General features: G+C 30.1%; 2 protein-coding genes across 2 annotated transcripts; one reads left to right on the forward strand and one right to left on the reverse strand.

Moving 5' to 3' along the window:
• Positions 1-1,997: 1,997 nt before the first annotated feature.
• On the forward strand, positions 1,998-2,813 carry LOC110663408 (NDR1/HIN1-like protein 13). Its single transcript, XM_021822693.2, has one exon. It carries the CDS (start codon positions 1,998-2,000, stop codon positions 2,811-2,813), a length of 816 nt encoding a protein of 271 aa, XP_021678385.2.
• An 11,810-nt stretch (positions 2,814-14,623) lies between these two features.
• Positions 14,624-17,544, reverse strand: LOC110663442 (probable trehalose-phosphate phosphatase J). Its single transcript, XM_021822728.2, has 12 exons — positions 17,341-17,544; positions 16,918-17,224; positions 16,639-16,779; positions 16,464-16,535; positions 16,249-16,341; positions 16,069-16,125; positions 15,885-15,986; positions 15,704-15,781; positions 15,544-15,613; positions 15,285-15,355; positions 15,080-15,172; positions 14,624-14,978 (listed from the first exon to the last, which is right to left on the reverse strand). Exons 2-12 carry the CDS (start codon positions 17,206-17,208, stop codon positions 14,910-14,912), a joined length of 1,137 nt encoding a protein of 378 aa, XP_021678420.1. The 5' UTR covers positions 17,209-17,224; positions 17,341-17,544; the 3' UTR covers positions 14,624-14,909.
• Positions 17,545-27,673: the final 10,129 nt, after the last annotated feature.

A 27,673-nucleotide genomic window follows, 5' to 3' on the forward strand; every position in this document is an offset into this window, starting at 1 on the left:
CATAATATTTAATAAAGTAAAATATTATAATTTACATATAAAATAATTATTTAAAAATTCAGGTGTTACATCTTTGTTATATATGATTTGGTAGATAAACATATATTATTTCAGTTTGTTAATGGGCATTTAAAGTTTTAGCATTGTTAGAGGGTAATTAATGAAGATTTTGAGATGTATATTTTGTTTTTTTGTTTTCAATTTTATTATTTTTTATCATATTTTTTTTCCTTAAGTCAATATGTCAATTAATACTAAATTAATTACTTATAGATTCACATTAAAAGATAATGACAATGTACAAAAAAAATAATTTGAAAAAATTACTAATAACAATAAATTAAAATAATAAGTATAAAAACATTTGAAATATCTATATAGTGTATTACATCAATTAATTTTAATATTAATTATTATAAGAATTTTAATATTTAATTTAAGTAATTAAATTTAATATTTAATTTTTATCTATGAATAAAATAATTATGTGTTATTAAGAATAATTTGATCATGTACTTCAACGCTAGTATAATTAAAAATTTAGTTTATTAAATTAAGAAAGAAACTAATTTAGAAATTAAATATGATTCAATTAGCAAATTATTTTTATATTCAATTAAAATTATTAAAATTTCATCTTAGTTTCAGTAAAGCGAAAAATTATAAATTTTATTTTAAAAAAGAAATTCTATTTCTAATATAAATAGACAACATAATTTTCTTACTTAATGAAAAACTTGCTTAAATGTATAGAAAAAATAATATAAAGAAATTATAAAATATATAAATTTAAATTAAAAATTATTGTGTACCCCTGATTTGAACGAGACGCTGAGATGGACGTTGTGAAATCGCGAAAACGACCGGGAGAGGTGTCATCCAGAAGGAAAGATGGGACAAGCGTTATCTTAAGACTGACTGAAGTTACAAAAGGAAAGCGATAAGAGACGGTGAATTTCCTTAGCTACAATTATTGTATTGCTGGCCTTTATTTTGAAAGAGAAGCCCAGCATTTTCTGGATGTACAAGATAAACTACCTAATTGCTTAATTCATCTTGACCCTTCATTAAATCCAATGTATGGGAGGAGTCCAAAATTTAAATTGAAGATAAATTTAAATTAAATATACTTTTTTTTTTCCTGTCTATACGCATATTTGGATAAAAAATAGAAAATGACTATACTTCAAAATCACGTAAATTTTGAGAAAATTCTTATTTTTATATAACTAAACACACGTATATTTCATGTTCGATATGGAATCCTGAAAGATCAACTCATGGACACTCCCCACATATTACCTCAACTAGGGCCCTAACTATACTGATCACTCCAGAACGGCAACAAGGCCTATTTTTTTTTTGTCATGAGATAAAGACACACGCACATTTGAGTCAATGACAGAAATAGATAACACCTCAAAATTATAATAATTTTAAGGAAGTCTTTATTTCTATATAATCCAAACACACACGTACACTCCACATTCGATGCGAGATCCGAAGGATTAATTAAATATACTTGTTTAGTGGTTAGGTTGTGCTGGGTTGAGATCAGGCCAAGCCCAAATAAGGAGGCACAGTTCTCTGACTAAATTCAATCCAGTTGTATAAATCTAAAACCCAAATTCACATTCGATGCAGACCTTAATTACTAACTCCCAAACATACACGCACAGCAAATTAAGCATAAGAGAAGTGCAAATCTCAACTCGCGCCTTGACCAAGTAAATATCCAAAAATAGAAGTATATATACTTGTTAAGATTAATCAAAATATGGGTTGTCAAGACAAAGCTTTACTCGCTCCTTACTAACTACCAAACATACATTTACGGGTTGTTCAATCTCCATTATTCCTAAGTTGTAAACTTCTCTTTTGCCTCTGCTACCTGTCACCTTCTCATTAACCACCTATTGCCATGCAAACCCTAGCTTCCCTCTTCATCGTTTATTACCATTTACCCGTGCCACCTTAATTGCCCCCTCCATCTCCTCATGGAGGAGCGCCTCCCTACTATCAGTATTCAGCCCACCGATGACCCATCTCTTCATCGGAGACCCTCACCACCCAACTACGAGCCAATTTTCCAGCCTAGACCTTTTCCTTTTCGCAAGAGTTCATTCCAAGCTAGATCAAGGCCTCTCTCCATTGAATCAGAGATCTATATTGTCCAAATTCCCAAGGAACAAATATTTAGCGTCCCTCCACCGGAGAATGCAATCACTGCTGAACGTTACCGGAATCCGGAGACGAACGAGAGCTCACATCGGAATCGTTTGGTCTGTGTTATCATTACGTTGTTAGTTGTTGCTGCCATAGTTGGGTTAATCGCAGGGGTCGTTCACAATGTTTTTAATCTTGAAACTCCTGCTTTCTCTGTTGTGCATGTTCGTGTCAAGAATCCACCTTCTTCTTCCCATAAAACGAGCTTCGAAATCACATTGAAGGCAAAGAATCGAAATGAGAGAACGGAAAATATTTATAGCAGCGATGGGGAAATCACACTTTTATACAATGGCCACAAGATTGGTTCAGGAAAATCCCCGGAATTTGATCAAGCTGCTGATAGTTCGAAGAAGATTGGATTAGAGCTAAGGTCCTCGAAGGGAGCATTGCCTGAAGAAATCGAAAGAAGCATTAGAGACAAAATGGGGAAACGACATGTGTCTTTAGTACTGAAAATGAATAATGTTCCAGTGAAGATGAAGTCGTGGAAGGCAATTGATGTTGTTTGTAATTTGAAGGTGAGCTCTTTAGGGGATTCAGGTAACAACATTGTATCCCAAGATTGTGAAACCAAGTTCAATTGAATGATTAATTCATTGTTTAGGCCTCATTTCATCTATTAATTATGCCAAGTCTTATAGTTCTTTCCATGTGTAGAATCATGTTTATAAGCTTTCATAATTCAAATTCTTATGATCCATCTCTTTTTAAAAATCATTAAAATATAAAAAAAATTACTATCATCATCATAATTTATTCTATAGCTCAACTTAACTCAATTAAGTTTTTATCCAAAAAATTTGGAGAATTTATTCTACAATCATATCAAAATTAAGTTTTTTAAAATGGTTGGGGAAGAGATTACTTTCATTTTCATAATTGGCTCCAAATTAAATTAAAAGTTAAATATGAGCTTTTACAATCAGGCCAAGTATTGAATGTACTTCACTTGCATAAGAATGATCAATTTTCGTAAGCCAAGAACTCGGACTAATTTCCCCATGACAGAAATTAACACTACCACATCTGGGAATTTTGTTAAAAAAAAGAGTGATAATCTTTGGAATACGAAAACAAAATAAACAAAAAGTTAAGCAATTTCTCATGTGTAGAACTTAAGAAAGAATTTCAAGGGTATGATAGTTATTTAAAAAATATTTTTAATGTATGTAAGGATAAGTCCTTATTGAAACTCAAACTCCAAACTTGATAGTTTTAGAGATAATTTGGTATGATAGAAATAATTTATTCCCTTAATTTTAAGAGAAAAGTGTCCTTCCACTTGTGTCATATTCTTCTTCGATCTTGCCTTTCCTCTCTTGGTCTCCAACTCTCAATTCTTCTTCTTCAATCAATTAATTTCTTATTTTTCTCCCTCTTCTATCTTTCTCATGTTCACAAAACCCTAACCCATTTAACAAAAAACATGAATCCACATCTCCCCAATCATGAGTTAACCTCCTCCTTTCGGGATCCAAGAGCCCAATGAGATCTCCGTGAATCAGCAGGCAAATTGGTAATCTGTATTTGATGATCCATTGCATTTGTTTTAATTAATTTGCTCTTTTGCGGCCTTAATCTGATTTTTTCAAATTCGGGTCTTCGTGTTTATTGTGGGTTGCTTGAATTTGTATAAGATTTCCATTTGTTATTTGATTTGTGCATTCTGTGATAATGTTTTGTTGCTTTGTGTTTTTTGGTTTACTTTGTCAAAAATTAGATAAAAGCAAAGGAATATGTGGTGATTACTGATTACTTGAGAGAAATTACAGAAGATATCAAAACTAGAAAATAAAACTAAACCAAATTAATTGGTTGCATTCGGTTATATTATAACTCCGATTCTCTTTGATTCTCATAGTTTTACACTTTGGTTAATCAATTAGCTTAATTCAATTCGGTTGGAGACCTAATCAACCAATTGTACACTCTTAAACAGACAAAAATATCTCAAATGGATTAAAAAAGAAAATATATTAATGAAAAAATCATGCTTCCATTTTAAGGTCTCAAATTAAACCTTGAAATAATACATAGATTTGTCAAAGTTATATAAGGTCAGTTGCTATTAAAATCTTTAGAGAGATTGAGTCTTACAATTTTACGACAAGATGCAAAGGACATTCAACAAACCTAATAAATAAGTTTTTTCAATAAAATCATAAATTCAATTGACAAACCAACAAAATCAACATAAAATTTTCAAATTTGTAGTATACAATATGAGAAGCAATTGACACAAAAACAAGGAGGAGATAGAGAAGATAGAGCATTGGAATTATGAGGCAGTGCAGATTCATTCAGTGTTTGAAGCATTCCAAAAAAAAAAAAAAAAAAACAAATGGCGGCCACTAAACTAGGTCATGGGTTGGTTCCAAGTCGAAAGATGGTTCGGACTGATTTTGGTTTGAAATAATTTTGGTTCTATTGGAATATTAATTGTGAAAACGAGTTCCACATCGGCAATGTACAAGAAAATTTAAGGATATATAATTGTTAGCAAACCAAACCAAACCAAAAACTAAACCAAAATAGTTCAGTTTTGGTTTGGTTTGGTGATGAGAGCTTAGTTTCAAACTCAGTATTTTTTAAAAATTATAATAATATTAATATTTGATACATTATGAGATATAAGTTTATAGGACTTTATTTATTTAGTTTCTAATGTGAAAAAAAAAATTAAAGAGACCATATATATATATATATTAAAAATTGAATTGGGCCAATATTGGTATGGAATTGTCGGTTCGAGCTAGTGATTCTAAATCGGTTCATGAATTAGAATTGTTGACACTGTCCAGTTTTGGGTTTGACTTTGGCTGGTCTTGATTCAGCTCACAGTTGTCTTCACTGAAAAAAAAGATTAAAAGTAAAATATGTGATTTTAATGTTAGATTTAGATATTATTGTAAGTGGACATTAAAAAAAAGGGAGAAGTGAAAAATTTAATGGAGGGAATTGTGAAAAGAAGTAGAAAAAGAAGAAATTGTTGGAGATTTGAGAGAGAGAGAGAGAGAGAGAGAGAGAAGAGAGAGAAGGGAGGAGCATGAGTGGAAAAGATGAATCGGTTTTTAGACTAGCAATGATAAGAATTCTAATAAAAATCTCAATGAATGTTACGACCCAACCTATTGGCTGGATCGACACTAGAACCTGAATCAGCCTAAAGCCTCCTAGGCCCGTAGTAAGTCTAATTGTTTCTCAACCCAATCCTAAGGCCCATTTGGGCCCAATTCAAAAAATTCAACCGGACAGAGTCTGGCCATAAAATAGACCATTTAACGAGGAGTTTTTGACTCGTCCGACCTGTAAACACAATATATAATAAATTGGGGAGCTCAGCTCACCCTCCACATACTCATAATTTCATAAAATCCAATGGGAGCTCAGCTCCCTCATCCAATCTAATCATGCAAGCAATTAATATTCTTACAAATTCAACACCATATTATATTACAGACCCAAATTAATTAAAATACTCCTAACACATGCGAAGTCTAAAATTTAATTCAATTATACAAAATTTATTAAATACTACTAATTGACCTGCGAAGAAGAAGAGCTGGTTAGTTACAACAAGTAATCCTCCTGTAACCTGAAAAAATAGATGAAGAGGAGTGAGCGTTCGACTCAGAGAGTAAAATACTAATTTTAACCACAATTTTTATAGCTAACTAAAGCTAATGCATCCTAAGGAATGGAATACAATATCATCATAGTTTTCATACAAACCATATCATAGCAGTAAAAAGGCAATTTGGAGTACTCACCCACCCCACACTGTTCAAATAGTACATATATGGGAGTTGATCCCTTATACAGCTCTCTTAATCCAACCTCTGCTAGCGATTGTCTCTCAAGCCAGACTTTCGCTTAATAAACCAAATGCGGGGTCCCAGCGAGTGTATCTCAAGCCGTGTCTACCCCAACTTCTCTATAAAGGACCGGATCTCAGCGAGTGTCTTTCAAGCCATGTCTACCCATCCTGTCCATAACCAATACCATACCATACGCACGCCAACGCACACACACTACTCCAAATTACCACAAACAACATTTATGGCACTTCATCAATTATGAATGCAATATAAAATGTGCCTAATGTTTAACTACAAAGATATATATTTATAAGTGATGCATGGGCATGCTTGAACATATAATAATATCAAAATTAAAATTAAAATTAATATTTTACTCACAGACTTAACCGCGGTCATTGCGGTGGCTGGACGGAGGAGGAAAACTGTCCTGGCTTACCTAACAAAATTTCATTACAAATTTTAATATATTTGACTCAATATAAGTTTGGATAAGATCAAAAACATCCTAAGTCGTGCCGAAAATCCAGCAGAGTCTCCCCTATATCTAGGACCTACCCAACCTGAAAAAAGATTCAAAATGCACTTTTATATCCACATGTCACACATCCACAACTCAATCACATCATATGGCCCCTTCTTGGGCCCATCCAAATAGTCAATAACCACAATTTGAAAAATTATAATTTAGTCTTTACAATTACTCATTTTGCAAAAACTACCCATTTGAGCTCCAAAAATTCTAAAACTTTACCTCGTGGCCCTTAGCAATATTATAGAGCTAAAGCAAAAGGAATTATATTTTTCTAACCTACTACGAATATTTTATAGATTTTTAATTGAAATCAGGCATTAGATAATTAAGAAAATGAGGGTTCAGGTTTACCTATGTTAATTCCAACCCTGGAGATGCGTTCGAGACATCTGAATTCGGAGACTTTTTCTATAGCCTGTCTGCCTGGCCCGAAATTGTAGACACGAGCAACTATTGAATTTTTACGAATTGAAGATACCTACGCGAAGCCCACAACACGAGGGTTAGTATATTATTTTTACAAAATTTTCTAAACTCATTTAATGCTCAAAAAAATACTTTGAAGTCTTGCGAGACCCACCAAAAAACGGTGTCTGAAAAATTTAAAATGAGTATTACTGCAAAACTCTCGATGAGTGGAGCACTCCGGTACTCTTGGATTTTTGGTGGAGTTTACAGTTTTTTAGAAATCTAGCCAAAAAGTCAAAATGGGCTAAAACTTTTCAGACAAAAATTGGGTAAACCGCTCGATGGATTTTAGTGTTCTTAGTGTCTATAAAAAGCTCTCGAGGTGTAGAAGTATTTTGGGACAAGATCCGGTCCTATTGGTGGCCGGATGGCCGGAATCGGCCCGGGAAAGTGAAGCGGTGCGCTCGCGCGCAGGGGTGGTTTTGCGCGACATTTTTGACGGCCTGGAGGCCTGCCGGCGGCGAGGGAGAAGTGAGGGAACTGCGTCGGCGACTGAGGAGGGATGGGGCGGTGGCTAGCCAGTGAGGGGAGAAGGGAGGAGAGAGAAAACGAGGAGAGAAGGGGAGGGGGTCACGCAACGCGAGAAGGGGAAGAAAAAGGGAAGGGGCCGGTCCGATTCGATCGGTCCAACTCGGTCTAGTTCTATTCGACCGGTCAGATTTGAGATACAAAAATTTGAATTTTTACTCTGCCCTGAGATAAAAAACGAGGTCCAAAAATTCTGAAAAAATTCTAAAAAACTCAAAAAAATTCGTAGAGTCCAAATATATTTTTAGTTTTGTCACATGGTCTTTAAATTAATTTTTAAAATATCAAAGTTTTATATTTTCAAAAAATCGAACCTGATTTCTAAAATCTGAAAAAATTTCAAATAATTTTTCAAATTTTAAATAAAATAAAATATTAATATTTATCCATAAAATAATAAATTTAAAAATTAGGGGTGTTACAATGAAGGTTATGCTGTTTTGTTTTCTGCTTTTTTTTTTTTTTGGCACAGTTTCTAAAGAGGTGTTTAGTATGAGTTTAGCTAGAAACAATAATTATCTTGTAACTTTTAATTCTTTTTTAATATTATTTGGATATTTCAAATAAACTATATTAACTTTTTATCTCATTAATGTTTATATATTTTTTAGAAGTTGAATGTTAATCTTGTAGAGTATAGGTTAATAACTACTCTCTTTAAAAGCATTTGGCATGAATTAACAAATGGTAATTGTTACTCTTGTAACTTTTAACCATTTATTAATGTTAAGGTATTTTAAAGAGATTAAGTTAACTTTTCTCTTTAAAACACACGTTAAGTGGTATAAAAATTTCTTCAAGGGTAATATTTAATAACTTTTTTTTTTTAATTTTTTATCAAATGCACTCTAAACGGTATGAAATTTTCTTGGACTAGCAAGTAGCGAGGGCCCAAAATATGACAGTCCTGTTATAGTAAATGACAAAACCCATTGTTGTATAAGTGGCCAAGATTTGTAATCCAATGGGCCAACTATGCAGCGTCAGACACCCATATGGCCTCGGTATCGAAAATGATTAATAATTTGTTTTATCTTCCTAAATGCTACCTATTTCGAGGCCTCTGTCAAGTGTCAACTCCCCATATTTTTCCTGTAGGACCCTCTTCCCCCATCCAAATTTAGTTGTGTTTTGGTAGCCCATCTGAGTTTAAGTGTCAAAGAAAGCTATTAGCTAGCAAGTCTTAGATATGTTAAAAAAAAAATAACCGCTTGCATATAATTTTTTTAATAAGCAGATTAATTTTATCAATGAAAAGATTTAGGAAAACTTAGGATTCACTATTCGGTTCCAATCTATCAATATTATATATAATTTGGACAAATATAGATAATTTGATTTCTTTTCTTTAACTGAAGATTAGCTATGTATTCAGTCCAAGAATAAGTCTCTTACTAAGGCCAGTTCCCCAAACATGCATGCAATAATCTATTTGTCATTTTTCCCTGAAAAGATGTGAAGAAGAAAGCAGCTATATACAACAATTATTGTATTAGATATTTTTTGATACTTTGCATAAAAAGAAGGTAACTTAAAGAAAGTTGGTACTTTAAAAAACAAGTGTTGAATTAAAGGGAAGTAAACTTCAAAAGAGCATTAGTCATTATATATATAGAACAATGAACTATGGAAAAACTTTAAAACAGGCCTGCTCAATGGATATATATGCTCCTTTTCTTCCTTTCAAAAACCTGTTTTACAACTTGTTAATTAATAATTATAGGGAGATTGGAAAGCAGCTATGCCCTACTCTTTTTTTACAAACTTGTGTTCTCTCTATCAAGCCACAAAGTCATGGTTAAAAATTCTCATTTCCTTTAATTCTCATCAATTACAATTAAAGCAGGCTTGACAAAATATACTCAACTTTCCTTCTCACCATTTTCTTTTTGGGTTTTTTGGTTAATATATTAATGGAGAAGTTGGAGTAAGTAAAATGCCTTTTTGACAAAATACATCTTGACTTTAGAGTTCTTGAAGTGAAAGAGAAAGGACAAGAAAGTGAAGGAAAATAAATTCTTATTATCTTATGTATGAAGAGTAAAGACCACATATACAACTTTTGACACTGAATATATACATGGATTGCAGGGATGTGAGGATGGGACAAATGCCATTGCTCTCTATTATTTCCAAAGTTTTCTTGTCACATTGATTGGGGTAATGGGCAGAAGAGATAAATTCCTTTAGAAAAAGGGATCAACTTATTTATTAGTGTACCTACCTACCTAGCTACTCGATCAATTTCAGAATCGAATTATTGTTCTTATTCTGTGACATTAGATAGTTGGATGATGGGATGATAGATTAAGACATCATGATTGAACTTTCAATTTGTCTTTCATAGTTCTGGTTTCCATGTATGTTTAATATTATTAGAAGACTTGTATTGTAACTGCATGATTCAATCAATAGGAGTTGCACGGGTCTAAAAATCCTTCCTCACCTCCCCTTGTCCTTGTGCTTGCTATAGTGATAAACTGGATTCATGCACAGAGTAAAGAAGTGACCCAAAAACACATTCCCAATTATTCGTCTTATTTCTCATCAATCACTTTCGAGTGTCAGAGGGATACATAAGGGTCGGCCAGTGACCCATTTTTTCTGCAGGTTCTATTCATTTGTTCCCCATAACAATGGCATCTGGGGCACATGGGGATCCATGTGACCATGAGTTGGGCACCTCTCGCTAGTGTGTAGCCCCATTGACAAGGATATACAAATACAAATATACAAAAAACAGTAATTATATATGATAATCCAAGACAAATTGAAACCACCAACGCCGCCGCCCTCTTCTCCTCTGGGGTGTTGGCTCGACTCTCAAGGCGCAAGGGACCGATTCACGAGATCAACAAGTGTTGAAAATCTTTCTTGTATCGCCACAACAGGCGACTTTTGTTTTACAGGAACATCCCAAGCCAGCTTCAACATTGACACAACAATGTCTCAATGTTTCTCCATTTCCAAGCCGCGTCTTTATCATAAAAATCGAGTTTTAGCTATGTATTAAATACTAATATGGTAAATAAATATATGTGATCATAATTTATATTTTATAATGGGTATGGTGTAGCCGTCCACATGAAAGATCTTGTTAATTTTATATATTCTAAGGTTTGAGTTGGTGGAAGCATGAAGAATTCAAATGTGACCACAATCTAAAATGCATCAAATATTTATTATTATATATAAATAAGGCTGAGCCTGAGCATAAGATCTAAAATAGGTGTGTAGGGAGAGAGAGAGAGAGAGAGAGGGAGAGAGAGAGAGCTTTGTTGAACAGGGGAAGAAGCCATGAATGGTGGAGCAAAAAGAGGATACATGCATGATTTAATTAGAGAAAGCTAGTGTTGGTTTTGCATTGGGGACAGAGCATCAGATCTGTTCCCCTTTCTACCAATAATTGAAGTTTAAAAGGGCTTAGTTTAATTCAGTTAAGGCACCAATGATGAGTGTTGAACCTAGTGGACTCCATCTTTCCACGTCCAAAAGAAAACGAGGTTGTCAAAGGTTGGAGCCATGTTTGTGTCTCTATTCCATAATATACATGTGTTTTCTTCACATCAAAACAACACCTTAAGTGGATTCCAACTCCTCATTCAACCATAGATTCTCTTACCTAGTAGTGGTGGGTTTCCCTTTCAAAAACCTACCCAAAAAAGCTTTTTTCTTCCCTCTCCCTCCTTATGAAGCAACAAAAATTAACCCACGATCCATAAGTTTTAGATATCATTAGGCAGGCAGGCCTACCCTCTTCTTATGTCTCTAAATTAACCATCACATTACGTACAATTCCTAGTTTCCTAACACGTACATGTAGCCTCTAACTAATACCTATATAAATATTTATGGAGATAGACTACTTTCTTGCTTGTGGGATTTGTAAAGATCATCCATAAATAATCTTCCTACAATGAAGTTGTTGTGCATGCTTCTTTCTTGCATTAAAAAACTGAGACCCATGCCAGCATTTGAACCATGTAATTATCTAGTCAATTCATAAGAATTCTGACTGAATTATCAAGTTGCTTCACCAAAAATTATTAAATTGGTCACTCATGTCCTATTATGGTGCCTTCTCATTTTTCTATTTGCAAAATGGTATCTCTAAAGCATATTAAAATTGCTCCAAATCTTTTCTTTCCATTGTCTGATAAAAGGTTGTATGCCAATCTTCGGTATGCGCAAAAGGAGACATATAAAATTAGACAACCAAAATAGATTAATTAATAGATATGGCAAGCATAGTCCTAATTATAAATAGACACTAGCTGCATTTCATCACAGATCATATAAATTGTAGTAAAAAAAAAAAAAAAAAAAAAAAAGAAGCTTTTTTGAGTAATTGAGCACAGCCAACCTAGCCAGTTGCTTGGCATTGTAATAAACAAATTAGTTTTTAAGGGTCTCATAATTTACTATTCCAAAGAAAAGAAAAACAAATACTTTCTTGAAATCTGAGAAATAAAAAAAGAATGGCAGTTTTCCTACAAGAATCTAGAATTCCCTATGTTGCAACAATTATGGATCTATGATATCAATTGGAGAAGATTACAAAAACCTCCTTGATATGACAATTAACTAGTACGTGCATTATGAATATAAATATAGCTTAGAATTGCACCTGTTTATTAAATAGGTTACAAAAATTAATATTATTAATTACCCTCAGTGAGTAATCCAAGCTTGAGGGAGAGAGGGGAATAAATGGAGAATCCAATGGATGCTAGGTAGTGGTATCTGTCTTGATTTAGATTAAAATAGAGATGTAAGTGAAGATGGAGCATCTCATAAAGAAAAACTAAAATGTGATGGCAAGGTACATCATCTTTTGGATGATCCACCTCATAAGTTTGTTCTTTTGACTCAGCATCAGATAAAATTAAAAGTAAATTAAAAGAAGGATTGTTTGATCCTCAACAATGGGGCCTCCACATTACCCACAAATCTCTTTTGATCCAATCATAAATGCTTAAGATGATCTTATCTCCAAATTAAGTGTTTGTCAGCGAGCTGTGATAATGTCTATCAGATTAACCTTTTTCCTTTCTTATTCTTTTCTTTCCTTTCTTGCATTGCGTATATTGCTCGTTCTGGTATTTGTATGCGTCTGCTATAAGTGTCCTTTGCTAGATACCAGACCATATATATATATATCCCTCTATTTGAACTTTATTAATGTCAATCATAAAGGATGTATAGTTATTATACAGGACTGATTCTGTGCTATAAATATGATTAAAGTTGCCTATGATATAAAATCATTGATGCATTTATACATACCTATTACCTACCTATCTTCTTGGAAAGATGAAGCCCTTTCCAATTTGATACTTAGCTAAAATGCAAGGAAAAAAAGGGCTTTAAGGAGGAAAAATTCAGTAAATATAGGGATTTTCTTCTTAGCATTATCTTCTCATGCCGGCTCTAGAGGTATATATGTAGAGGGATTAATTGAAAGAATTAGATTGGTGCTTGGTACTCTTTAGTACTCATGTAAGAGTAATGAGGAGTTTAATTTTCCATCCCACCAAACACAACCTTTCCTATACCTTTCTATAGAATGATGCTTAACATCTCTCTCTCTCTCTCTAATATATGAAGCTGCCTAAAGTTTTTAACCTTGGGAATCTAGAGGCATCGTATTTGGAAGGTGGTAGCCTAAAGGTCGAAGCTGCCTCTCTATTGTTTTTTCTAACTTGTAACAAAATTTTCACACATTTGACTACAATGATTCAAAAAAAATCTTAAATGTACTTAGGTGTATAACTTAATTTGCACACCAAACCTAATAAGAAATCAGCTTACCATGATTTTAGGTAGGACCTATCATGTTGCTAAATAAGACTCATCATATTTTTATATAATATATCAATTATAAATTAATAAACATATACATCAAATGTAAGCAAGAACGACTTAATGATGTATAATTTTGGTTATAATAAACATTTCAGAGGTTTGCATTGCACATTCGAAAAATCCTTTTGACCTACACATTATGAGCTGCTTCCCTAATAATATTACCATCAATCTAACAATCCATTTGGTTAATTTTTTTTTATATGTTATTCTTGAATTTTGTATGGAGCTAATTGGATGTTTAATGAGATGTCTTAATTTATTCATCGATGCTGTGCACATAATTGCGTTTGAAACTTAAAAATTTATAGAAGTAAATAGCACCATTATTTATTTAATAAGAATCAATGAATTTTAACTCCATGGTAATGGAGTCATCTTTGAGACATACAGTTGAAACTAAGGCTCCGTTTATCTAGTGGATGATAATTTAAATATGAAAATATTTTCTATTTCATGAAAATTTTTTTATTATTTAGTTATAATGTTAAATTAATGATATACATTTATATTATGTGTATATAAGTATTTTTACATTTTAATAAAATTATAAAAATTTACAAAATAAAAAATAACTTTTTCTTTTGAAAAGAAAAAGTTATTTTTATTGAAAATAATTTAATTTTTTCTTTAATTAAAAAAATAGTGAATCTATTTTTTAGTATCAAATACTAAAAAATATTAAAAATATATTCCAAAAAAATATTTTTTATAAAACAAACGAATACTATAAATCTATAAAAAAAATTCTAAAAAAAAATGAATTTATATAGGACTCTCTTTCTAGAAAAAAAAAAAGTTGGCTCATAGAACTAACTGCAATAATAAAAGGAAAAAGGAATTCCCACCAAAAAAAAAAATGGAAAAAAGAACATTGAAGCTTCTGGATTTACTAGAACGTTTTCGTTACTATCATAAAAAACCACATGCTTTTCTTTAGCTTGTTTTCTTTCTTTTCTTGCCCTTCATGGTTTTGTCTCTTTTGCTTTTTCTTGTAAAGCAGTTTTTTCACTGGCATGTGGTTTGTAGTTCATAGGTGGGTGATTGTAAGGGGGAGGACCTGTTGATCCTGGGTTACTCCACAGCTGGTTTTCCCCTTCTTCTTTATTTATTAATAAATTTTTCTTGCTCATCAGAAATTTAAAAAATAAATAAATAAAGACATATGCTCAAGAAAAGGTTAAAGAGAGAAAGTAAAATTTCTCTATCTATTTAGCCAACCCTTGCAAAATTACAAGTCTTTACCCCTTTGTACACGGGTAATTACAAGATGTACAAGGCCTTAAATATCCAAGAAATAGTTAACCCTTTTTTTTTTCTGGGCCTATTTTTCTTGTCCAGTTGTTTTAAACTACGGAACAAGAAAATTACATAGTCTCATTCCACCCTTAATGGCATTTCTTAAAGGGGTGGGTACAATTATATATATAAATATATCAAATTTTCTACTGCTCGATCTTTAGTCTTCACAGCCTTGGCTGCCCTTGCAGGGAGACTCGTTTCCACTCTACCAAACGTTGCAAAAAATCCATCACCTGCAAGAATATTCCAAATGTACATAAGCTAACTATAAACTGTATAGGCATGCAAAAGTATATATGGAAAAAAAAGTGCATAAATTGGCAAAAATACTTGCCTGGGTGGGTTCCTGTAGAGAATAAGATGCACTTGTGTCCTTTGGATATTTAGAGACTAGGATACCAAAGCCATGTCCTCTCTCTCTTAATACCTATTCACAATAAAAATAAATAAATAAAACCCCATATAACCATTAGCCATAAAGATCAAAATTTTTAAAAAAAATGAATAATGAAAAATAGTAAAATTTAAACATTGGATACCTTGAATGCATCTTCATCTGTTCTATCATCTCCAATATAAACAGGGAAAACATCGGTACAGTTGGCAAATCCTGTAGCAATATAACTAGAGTTAGAGGTGATTTGCCAGTGACGAATATAGTATTAAGATCTAGTGAATAAAGTAATCTAGTGGGTGGAGGTGGCTTCTTTTTAGACAATCAAATCAAATTAAATAATAACGTCTTAATTATTATTAATGAAGTTGATAAATGGACGAGTAATGCCACAGAAAACTCACCAAGTGACTCCAACAAAAATTCAAGAGCTTTCCCTTTGTCCCATTTAATTGTAGGACGGATTTCCAGTACCTGTTTATAAAATAAAATATTAATATTAGAAAGTTTTTCAAAAAATAATAATTAAAAAATTTAAACGAATTATTAGTTGCCACGTCACACCTTCCTCCCTTGAGTAAGTCTCAGCTTTGGGTAGTCTTTCAAGACTGACCTAACCACTTGGGCCAGTTCACTCCATTTCTGTAATTTTCATGCATAAGTTAGTTAACATTACACTTGAAAAAGTATACATATAGTATATAACAGATAACTGTGATTGATTTGATTCCCTATTATTTCCTACCTTCTCATCAACACATCGAAAATGGACTGACACACAGAACTTATTGTTCTCCACCTTAGCCCCTGGAGTTGATTTTGTTTTCTCTATCAATTCCTTGTAAACCTGAAGATTAATCCATTGTTAATTCCTTTCTCTTTATATGATTATCAAATATTTCTGTACAAAGTTTGCCAAGATAATATACCTCATCGATCATGGGTAGAAATTCACTTGCAGGCTGGAATATGAGAGCTTCACTTCCCTGAAGAATGAGTGGAGAGATAGTGAGAAAACAGAGAAAACAAACAGGAAAAAGTACATGGGTTTTGTTTTTATTTATTTATTTGATTGACACTAGCCAGCACTGGAGCTAAAGCTGAATTACTTTCTTGTATTTGGAGCCTTTTGCTGGTCCTTTAATGTCCATGCCATGGCTTCCAGCATAGTACAGCTCTGCTAATCGTACAAATTTATACACCTATAATAAACACAAGAATACGAAATATCAACAGAAGACTAAAAAAAGAAAGATACAAATCAATTTTTGTATTCAAAGCAGCAGCAAGAAACCAAACCAAACAGCTCTGGATTGGAATGTACCTTGTCTCTGCATCTCCCACTCACTATAGCAGTAGGGAAACACCTCGCAAGCTTTCTCACTGTTGCTCTCATCTAATTTAAACAAGTAAAGAAGGAACTTTAGAAACAATGACTCTTGTAATTGCCAGACATCAGACACCAAGGGAACTGTAGTTAACGGAGACAAAGGCTTCACCTTCTTGGACATGAAAGCTCGATCTGGGTCATCAACAATAGGAGAAAGGGTGCCATCATAGTCCAAAAACATCACTATTTGCTTCCCTTTCGAGGCCTCAATTATCTGCTCAAACATGTCCAAGGCCGATGGGTGATGAAGCTGCAAATGTTATAAAACAAGCTGGATCAATCGTCTTTGGAGTTTGGACATTGCCAAAACCAAAAATCCATATTACTTTCGTGTTTTTATTTATTTATTTATTTATATAAAATTTTCTGTTCCGTTCTTAATACTCACAACCCACGAGCCTTGGTCGTCAGTGAGAGAAGGTGTGGATTTGAGGTGGGTGGGAGATGAGGCTCTCATTGAATCAACCCAGGCGTTTAACCTTGCCGCTCCATTGATTTCAAGATTCAGAAGGTCCTTTCTTGAAATGGAGATGAACCCACCAGGAGCGGCGGGGGGCTTTTGAGCTGCGGGCGGCTTCTGTGCGGCGGTGGGGAAAATAGAGGAGCCGGACACGTGCACTGTGATTGCCAAGTTGATGGTGGATTTTGGTTCGGACGCTATCACATTTTGGTTGGTCATCTTGGCTCTAATGCCTCTACAAAAAAAATCCAAAATCGCTCTGTTTTTTAGTATAAAGAAAGTACCAAAAAAGATGAAATCATTCAAGAATCAAAACAGGCTCATTTCAGACAATAAATACGGAAATGATACCTTGAATTCTAAGCTAGAAATGAAGAAGAAGCAGAGGAGTTGAAAGAAAACAGAGAGCTTTATTTTACGACTCTTCAAACTTGAAGATTATATAGAAAGAAAGAAGAAAACAAATGGCAGAGAGAAGGCAAAAAACAGGCCACAATAATTAGAAGAAGAAGAAGAAGAAGTGAGAGAGAGAATGTGCGTTTGTGAGAGAGACAGAGGCGAATGGTCGATTTATAGTTGGAAACGGACACTAACGGACGAGCGAGCTTCATGTACCCACCACTCCTAAACTCCAAAATTTGGGACCCACATGGTGATGGGGAAGATAAGGGCCCACCCCTCTGTCCCAGCCCCCGAAATCCTGAAGCAGGTCCCACCAACGGGTCCCCGCCCAGTGTTATAGCCTAGTAGCCGTCCTCCATAACTTCTCTGCCAGCTAACCGGTTTACATACCTTGGCTGATAAAAACTTACGTGGGCTTATGCCACGTATCAAGGGTCACATGCCGGACCAGACCTCCAAACCCACGGTTAGTTTCTTTCTGGAAGAGCAGTATTTCCCAAAATGGATCTGAAACGGAGTTTTATGGACCCAAAAGGCCGAAACTCGAGCTTTATATAAATAGCAAATAGCGAGCATCGAGTCATGAGAGCTTAGCCAGTGACTACGCCCCCTGTAATCTGAAACGAAACCAACAGCTCTAACCTAACCCACTTGTTCTTTTGCAATTGTGCAAAACCAGCTGCTGCGAGTGATTCTTGTCAATTAAAAATTTATGCATCACTAAAATAATAGTAAATCTTAATATAAAATACGATGAATTTTATTACAAAGCATAATTATTTGATTTTTAATTGACTAGGTTTATACATTCCCTCCAAAATTTTATAAGTAAAATCCCTTTCCCCATCCATCGTCTCTATGCTGCTGGCTGCTAGCCACACCTGCCTCTTCATCCTACTCATAAGCTCTCTAAGCTCCCCATTTTTTTTTTTTTTGAAAAAAGAATATACTACTTATAATAATAATAATAATAATAATAATAATATTATTATTATTATTATTATTATTATTATTATTATTATTATTATTATGAATTACGTAAATCAATCTAATCACCAAATGATATATGAGCTCCATATTATTATTGAACTAAAATTATTTCATTTACTTAATTCCTACACGATTAATTAATTCACTATATATGTATATGTGTCTCTTATGATTTCTCAAATTTATATTTAATTTATCTTTTCGTTTATTGACAATCATGGAGTGGACTCCTAGCGTAGACTAGACATTTTCTTCTTAAGTTGATTTCCTTTTGTGTTTACAAATAATTTTAAACTACGTCACATCAATAATTGGAAATTTATCACTGTACTTGCACCCACTTTGGATAATATATATTTGTTTCTAAATTTTATTTTATATTATATTTTAATTTTAAAATTTTAAAAAATTATTTATTTTTTTTTTAAATTATATATTATTTAAAATTTCATATATTATTTTAAACTATGTGATAGAAGCATCTCCTTGCTCCCTCATCCACGAGCAATTAAAAAAAATATATATATATAAAGCCAATAACAACATTTCTTTCAAATTTCATATTGCATTATTGTTCACACTTGCAATTCAATTTTTATGGAAGACAACAAAATTGAACAACTGTCACACGTGTCCAGCGACCCAGAATTTGCTGGCCAAGCTTCCAGTCTCTCTGAGGCAGCCACCTGGCCTACCACATAGGCTGAACTGTGGACTCATTTTTTTTAAACAGTGGACTTCCCTGTTTATGTGAACATGATTAGACAGATGTTGGTCTCTACTCCCTCTTCATACTTTCCTCTGAATGAAGCCCTGAAGTTGAAACTATTAAATATTTAAAATAAATAAAATATGCTACTCTCGTGCATAAAATTAACCAACCAAGCCATGAATTGCTTGCCAAGAATAGAATTAAATAACAGAAAAAAAAAACATTTTGAAATATTTTATTTTCTCCTGTTGATTAATTTTTTGGAAACCAAGAAAGTTACTGATTCTCTGATCTTATGATATATGTGTATATATATGGGTTGGTATTTTATTATCAAATTTTCTTTGCATTTTGTAAGCAAAGTACATCTCTATGTAACTTCACATTACGTTGTCAGGATATGGAAGATTTTTCGGCTTATTCTTTAATTACTTGACAAAACAGGAGGCCTTTCGAGATGCTTCGTAATTAAAATGCTGGTGTTCATATCAGCAAGTACCCGCTGGAATCAGTGAAGTGCAATTATTCACAGGTTTCAACACCACCGCAGAGCTATTTAAAGTTCAATTGAGATTTGTATTTATTATAGAAGTTTATTTTAATTTAATTTATTTTTGTTTAATTTGATTTATGCTGGTTTTCATGTTTATAATCAAGTCTTTTAATTAAAATCTATATTATTAGAAAATTTACAAAGTAGAAAGAAACATTTTCTTAATCCAAAAGTGATTCCGCGTTCTTCGGCTAAATCTATGCTTTTATTATTTTAATTAGTTCATCAATCTTCTCAATATGTCACTAATCATTTTTCATTTAGTTGGAACGTTGCCCAAACAAATTATAATTTTAAATTAATATTACTAAAAAAATTTGTAAATCAATCCACAAATCATAAGTTAAGAGTGATGATCGAATCTGTCTAAAATTGAATTAGACTTTAAATTCAAAATTAATTTTGATTTATTTTAATTTTGAATTGAACAGAATAATAATAATAATATAAAAGTTGGCGGAGAAAGAAGTGTTGGCCGTCTAGCGAACAAGAAACATCCACGGATCCCCATGCAATATTATAAAATTATGTACGTAAACAATTTGCTATCCATAGCTAGCTAGGGTTCGAGCAAAATATAAATTTACCCCTTAAAATTTCAATCAATTAAAAGAGGGATCTGGCATGAGCATTGTTCGTGTCTAGGGTGACACCACACGTGCGCAGTGTCCTAAGGCATCTCTCTTTCTTTCTTTTCCTCCACATAGACACTGCTTCACCATACACGCGGCAAAATATTGATTCAATATACGGTCCACATCAGCATTTGAATCAAGATCTACATGGTGGGAAACAAGAGCCTTCTTCCATGGTCGGTAGACCGATTCCAGAATATATATAAAAACACAAAACATTAACACGTGATTTGTTTTGTGCTTAATTTTAATGTGAAAGTGTATTATATCCATCCCCCATGAACATGTTCTTGTTCTTGTTCTTGTTCTTGTTCTTACATATAGCCCTATACATAGGAGTGAACAAAGTCTATTTTCCTTCAACTTTCGAGGTGAATATTTTGCCTTAAAAGAGCTCTTATTACACGCACCTTGGACCTGCAAATTTGATTCCTCAATCACATGCATTGAAACTCTATTACATTCTTCATTCTTTTTAAATAAATCTTAATAAATTTTCTTTTCATTGTAACTAGTGATGTTCTCATTGTCGTTAGTGAATCCTCTTTTTTATGGCTTTGCTCTAATTTTATTAATTGTTCTCTCCTTTATTGTAGCTTTTTATGACTTTTCATATGATAAAGGAACTTTCTTTTACATTTTTTCTTCTAGATGTAAGGAATTCTATTAGGAGTGAGTATTATTCGGTTCAAATTGGATAAATTGAATTAAACAGCTTTAATTTGATAATTTGATTTGATTTTGTTCAATTTTATGTTATAAAAATTTCAATTATTTAAGTTTGGTTCGGTTTTGAGGAGAAAAAATTAATTAAATCGAATCAAACTAAATAGTTTTATTGATTTTTGAATTAGTTTATTTTTATAGGGAATTTATAAATTATATATATATATTATTTAATTTCATTGATTAATAGTTATTAGGTTGAAACCAAGGTCAAAATCGAATCAAATAACTTGAAAATCAAATCTAAATTAAAAAATAATAAAAAATCAAAACCGATAAGTTTGAACCGAACTAAACTGAAATAGAGCAGTTTGATTCGATTCGATTTTTCATTCATTTCGATTCGATTCGATTTCTAAATATATGTAATTCAATTTACATAATTTAATTTATTTTGGTTCGATTTAAACTGAATGCTCATCTTTAATTTCTCCCTTTATCTATGATAAAAGTAAAAATATCTGACTTAGAAACTGATATAGAATGTAGCGTAAAAATAATCAACAAATAGTTAACTCAATTCACACAGTTTAATTATGTAATGTTCCGTCTCTCGAATCACTTACTTAACAATATTTTGATATACAATTAGATATACGACAACACCATGTAAAATAAATTTTTTTTAAAAGATTATATATAATTCTTATAAACTTATTATTACATAAATAAATTTAAATTACAATGACAAATCCTATGTAAATAGTTTTATTTTTATTTAAAGTAATATCATCAAATAATATTTACTTTGTGTTGTGATGGGATGAGAAAATAACTGATTGAAGAGAAGACGAAGTTAGGTGAAGTTAATGGATAAAAAGAAGAAAACAAATAGAAAATAATTAAAAGACGGATTACCGCCATTACCATAACAATAAAGTAAGAACGAGGTTGGTTTCTGTCAATGAAAAAGACAATGACTGTAAGAGGGGTGGGTGGGTGGGAGAACTGCTTGTGCTTTGAACAAAAATATGATTAGACATCCTTATGGGCATGGCCCAAATCATTCACTAACCTCTCCCTCTCTCTCTCTCTCTCTCTCTCTGCGCGTGCAAACAAAAACTTGTAATCTTCTTTTTGATGTCGGCCCACCCATTGACACGTGGGTTTTTGACCCAGTGGGGGCTAGGTGTTTCCATCGGGACCAGGTGGTGGTGGTGGTGGATGGATTGGAAGGATGCTCTAGTATGGTGTAGTGGTAGTACAGATAAATTATTATATAGTTGTTATATTTTAATAAAATTAATTATGTGATTTACATGTTTTGAAAATATTTAATATTTTAAAAAATATTATTATTTATTTTTTTATTTTAATAAATTAATTAGTTTATATTTATATTTTAAAAAACATAATATTTTAAAAAATATTTTTTTTAACAAAATGAAAATTTTCTTTGTGGATATCAAATATGATTTTTTTTAGTTTGTTCAAGTATTTTTATTATATTTCTTAGATTTATTTTGTATATTTTTATTAGAAAATAATTTTTTAGATTATTACATTAATTAGGTGGAGATGTAAAGGAATTGATTTTTTTTGTATAAATAATTTATATAATTTTTTATTAAAAAATAAAAAAAAATAGAAAAAAATGGTATGAGTGCAGAAATATAAAACACGAAGAGAGTAATAAGAGAAAATAAGAAAAAAAAAATTGTGAGAGATGATCAAAGTAATTTGTATATAAAAAAAAAGTTAAAAAATTAAAAATAAACAGAATTAAATTATAATGATTAATAAATATATTTTTAAAATAAATGAATTAATTAATAATAATTTAATTGATATTAAATTTATTAATTAATGAAAATTTAATAAAAATAAAGTATGTTAACTAATTAATATATTTTTTAAAACATGAAAACTAAATAAATAATTTTAATAAAATATAAAAACAAAATAATAATTTTGCCTACACCTAAAATCAAAATCACTTTGAAATATCAGTAATCCTCTTCAGTTGGTCTGCTTTTACTGAACCTTTCTTTTTTTCTTTGGGAAGAGTTTTATTGGGTGACAGCCAATTGCCCAGTCAGGGAAGTGTCACCGTTTTTACTTTTATTTTTCTTTTTTTTTTTCCCTCCATCATTAGTCCTTTTAATTATAATGGGACCCTTCTTTCTTGTTTTCTTTCGATTTTCCCCTTTCTTGTAGACATTGAAATTCAATTTTATTTTATTTTTTCATAAATTAGCTTTTTCTTTTTATAATTTTTCTTTTTCATTATGATGGGTAATATACTAATACCAATTATTATACAATTTATTAAATTAAATTCATAATGTTAATTTGTTTTAAATAAATTAAATCATCAAATTACAAGCAAATTAAAGAGTGCTTCTAGCATATAATTAATAAATTAATTCTCAAGATTGGTCTTTTAAATCCTACATCACATATGAAAAGTGTAAGTATATAAAATATATAGTAGGAATAGTAACGGGACAGATCAAAGATAGAGATCACTCCTTCTATCTTCGTTTCACAAGAGTTTGAAGTTGGGGCAGAACATTTTCCGTCGAGAAATGGGCGGAATAAGTTTCACTACAAAAAATTTTTTTTTTTTTTTAGTTTAATTTATTAATATATAATATAAATTTATTTATTAAAAAATAAAATATAATTAGAAATATAAATTTAACATATTTATATATTTTGTTAAAATTATAATATATAAATATATAAAAATAAATTATTTTTTAATAAAAATAATAATATATTATTGTGCTGAATAAATTATAAAATTTAAATGATAAAAAAATCTTTTCATCCTTTCCCTGCACAAATCAAAATCAGAATGAAATAAAAAAAATTAATTAAATTCAAAACGGGATAAATTAAATTTATAAACTTTTACCATTTCTAATATATAATTTAATTTATATTAATAAAATTATTATTATTTTATTAAGAGTACATAGTCTTATTCTATGAAAAAATTAGAAAATAAAATCTGGCTAGTACAAGAATTATATGTTTATTATTCTCTGACTTAATAATTAAAACTTAGTGCCCTGGTACTTGCATTATGACTTTAAGCTGCTGTACCTCACTACTAACTCTTAAAGAATTAAAGCGAACATAGCACCTTTTTCTTGCTTTTTTTTTTTTATGAGTTTGTGGTTATCCAAATTAACCCATAAATTAAAATAATTTGTTTCAAGCCTCATTTAAGAAAAATAAAATTTAAAATAATTTAAATTTATCAAATTTTTTCTAACTCCATTGCCCCCTGTAAGTATGTCCTCTAATTCCAAATTAAAAAAACCAATCATATGCACAATTATATTAAATAATTGGGACAATCTTAAATTTAAATTTATTAAATGATAGGTCTTTAATTATTAAATCATTAAATCAAAATAGAATAGTGAAGTTTGATGACCTAATTAACTTAGTAACAATAAATGAATTAAGTACATCCATTATTATTATTATTATTATTTAAAAAAGGAAATGTCTGAATTCATGGCACTTGTGGTACACTGACTATTGAGTAAAAGGGTTATTTACCCAAATGAGGGAATTCCCTGCATCTGCTTCAGCAAGGTCTCATTCACTTTTATCGTTTTTGTTGTTGTTATGGGATTTTGTGAAATGGGGACAATGAGTCTTTTGATTTAAATGGAATTAAGTAATTCAATAATGCACAAAAGCTACATTTTTGGGACAAAAGGAAATTCAATATATATAATTTGATTAGGATAACAACAAATTGTGTTGGGCAACATGTGGAATGTTTGGAGTAAACTCTAATCCATTAATTTTGACAACATGTGACTTTGTTAAATATTGGTCCATGAAATTATTAGGAATCTTAATTTTTTTTGCTTCCTTTTTCAGAATTTTCCTTTGTCAAAGAATCTTCCTTTGTCAAATAAAATATATGTTGAGAGTATTTTATCTTTATAATCAATTTTCTTGACGTGAGTAAATCTAATTTAATAAATTAAGAGATATTTATGATTTATTACTTAAAAAAAAATTTATTCTATAATCTTTCTTGTTCTATGTATTCAAGTGCTTAAAGATTAATTATAAATTTAAATTTTGTACTAATATAAAGTTGCTCATGAACAAATTAAAAAAAGGTTTACTATATATTCTTAATTATTTTTAATTTATGTATGTACTCATGCATAGTTCTTATCTTTTTTTATCATTTAACTTATTAATGAATAAATCATTAAATTTAACCCATCATAAAGTGAAATGAAAAGACATATATCAAGTAAAATGTTTAATTTATTATCTATTAATAAATTAAGGAAATTATGTCTTGCAAAATAAAAGTTAATTAAAGGATGCAATTGATTAAAAAAATAAGAATAGAAGGGTAAATAAGTCAAAATAAAGGATTTTGAATGCAAAAGTATATTTTCTAATTAAAGCAAGAAAAATTTATATAGTTTAAGCATTCGTTTGTTTTCTATAAAATATTTTCTTAGAAAATAATTGTTTGTATTTTTTAGTTTAAAGCGATTAAAAAATATATTTTTCTGACTAAATAAAAATTAAGTCATTTTTAAAGAAGATGAAAAATTAAATTATTTTTTAGACTTTGATAATATTATATGTATAAATATAAAAATATTTATACATATATGATAAAAACATATATATTAATTTAACATTATAATCAAACAATATAAAAATATTTTTATGAAAAATATTTTTTTAAATAATAATTTTTATTTCCATGAAAAACATTTTGTCTAAGGAAATATTGTGAATTTCATTATTTTAGCCTCCAATAGGATTTTTATTTTGTTTTATTTTTAATTATCCGTAAGTAGATTTTGAGGCATGCTTTTAGTCTACCAATTATAGTTTATATCTTCATTTCAAGGGTAAGTTTAAAATTTTGGTATTTTCAGAAAATATACATGTATGATTTCTTTATACCAAAAATCAGAAATATATAATACCAATAATAATTCGCTCAATCAATTTAAAATCACTTATTTTTAGGATTAATGCTCAATTTCAACTGGATGTTTAATTTAGTTAATTTTTTATTTTTTATTTAAATTAATTTAAAAATTTTAAAATAAATTCAATTTAACTCATAAATAAAGAAATTGAATTTCTTAATTTTTAGTTTAAAGCACTTAAAAAATAAAAATCTAATCAAAAAATAAAAAACTTAAATTTCTTGATTTTTATCTAAATTAAGAAATTTAATATAAAAAAATTTTAATTTTTGATTAAAGTAAGATGAAATTAAAAATTTTAAATTAATTTAAAAAAAATAAAAATAAATTAAATTAAACATTTCGCCCTCTTTTTATGCTTGTCACTCTGTACCTTTTTTGGGCGTTAACCTTTGACACGTAAGACGTTATCTTTTCGTGACCTCCATCTCCATCAGGTCTCTATTTGATTTGATTTTATGATTATAAATAAATTTTATAATTATAAATAAATTTTATAATGAATAAATTTTTTATTAATATATTTATATTAAATATAAAATGTATTTTAAATGAAGTAAATTTTATATTTAAAATAAATAAAATAATATAAAATAAAAAAATAATTTAATTATTTAAAATATATATAATTTTATATTTAAAATTTATTTAAAAATTTTCTCGATTTCGATGAAATTTTAATTTAATTATTAAAAATTTTAAATAAATTTTTATTTAAATTAAATATTAAATTTTTAAAAATTTATAAAATTTATTTATACCAAACACTACTTTAATTTATAAATTATAATTTATTATTAACAATAAGCGCGGTTGAACATATTTTTAATATTACAACTTTATTCTTGTAAATATCAAGAATATTTTTGATATGTCAATATTTCTTTTATATATATATATATATATATATATATATATATATTTGTGTAAAAAAAAAAATTCTTTATAAACCTTTTTGTTGTGTACAATTATAATTTAAAGGGTTGATCATCAACTTTAAAAAAATCAATCTAAAAATTGTCTTTATGAATATGCCAACTTTTCTAACACTTTATATGGCAGATTAAAATTGTTATTGTATACATAGTTTCTAGAAGACATGTGTAAGCTCATTTTGATGCCATTGGTCATTCTGACAATCAAACAGCCATGTGATGATAACTTCTATGGGCATGCTCCATATATATACTGAGGATGATCAAATCAATATTAATGGTCAATGGGTAATAATCTAAACACACTTTTTTAAATTATAATTAAAAAAATTATATTCATGAAAAATTTTAAATTAAATGATTAAAAAATTTCTATTTGATAAACAAAGTGACCACTTAACTAATTAATAAATAGATGCTAATTCAAGCACTATTTAATTATTTTTTTCCCTTTTACTAAACAGTTAGTATATCCACCAAAATTTATCTCCTAATGAAATAGTTTTTTAAGACTAATTAATCAATAAACTTAAAATTAAATATGTAGTCTAATCATAATTACATTATATATTTAATTATTTTATTTGATAAAAAAAATAAAATAATGAAATTTTAATTACATAATATAATCAATTACACTTTAAATAATCATCATTATATATAAAAATAAATATAATTATAATTATTTATTTATTTATTTTCAACACTACTATTATTCAGTCACCACAATATTACTACCAACTAACTATTATTGTTGCTACTATCCTGTTGCCATCACTATCATCACCATTTAA

Source organism: Hevea brasiliensis, chromosome 7 (genome assembly GCF_030052815.1).
Source record: "Hevea brasiliensis isolate MT/VB/25A 57/8 chromosome 7, ASM3005281v1, whole genome shotgun sequence".
Classification (NCBI taxonomy): Eukaryota; Viridiplantae; Streptophyta; class Magnoliopsida; order Malpighiales; family Euphorbiaceae; genus Hevea; species Hevea brasiliensis.

Excerpts from the sequence above, each read along its gene's own strand:
- LOC110663408 (XM_021822693.2), top strand. The coding sequence starts at position 1,998 with ATGGAGGAGCGCCTCCCTACTATCAGTATTCAGCCCACCGATGACCCA.
- LOC110663442 (XM_021822728.2), bottom strand. The coding sequence starts at position 17,208 with ATGACCAACCAAAATGTGATAGCGTCCGAACCAAAATCCACCATCAAC. Across the intron at positions 15,782-15,884 it reads TTCGATGTGTTGATGAGAAG|AAATGGAGTGAACTGGCCCA; the intron begins GTAGGAAATAAT and ends TGAAAATTACAG. Across the intron at positions 15,356-15,543 it reads ATTTTTGTTGGAGTCACTTG|GATTTGCCAACTGTACCGAT; the intron begins GTGAGTTTTCTG and ends ATATTGCTACAG.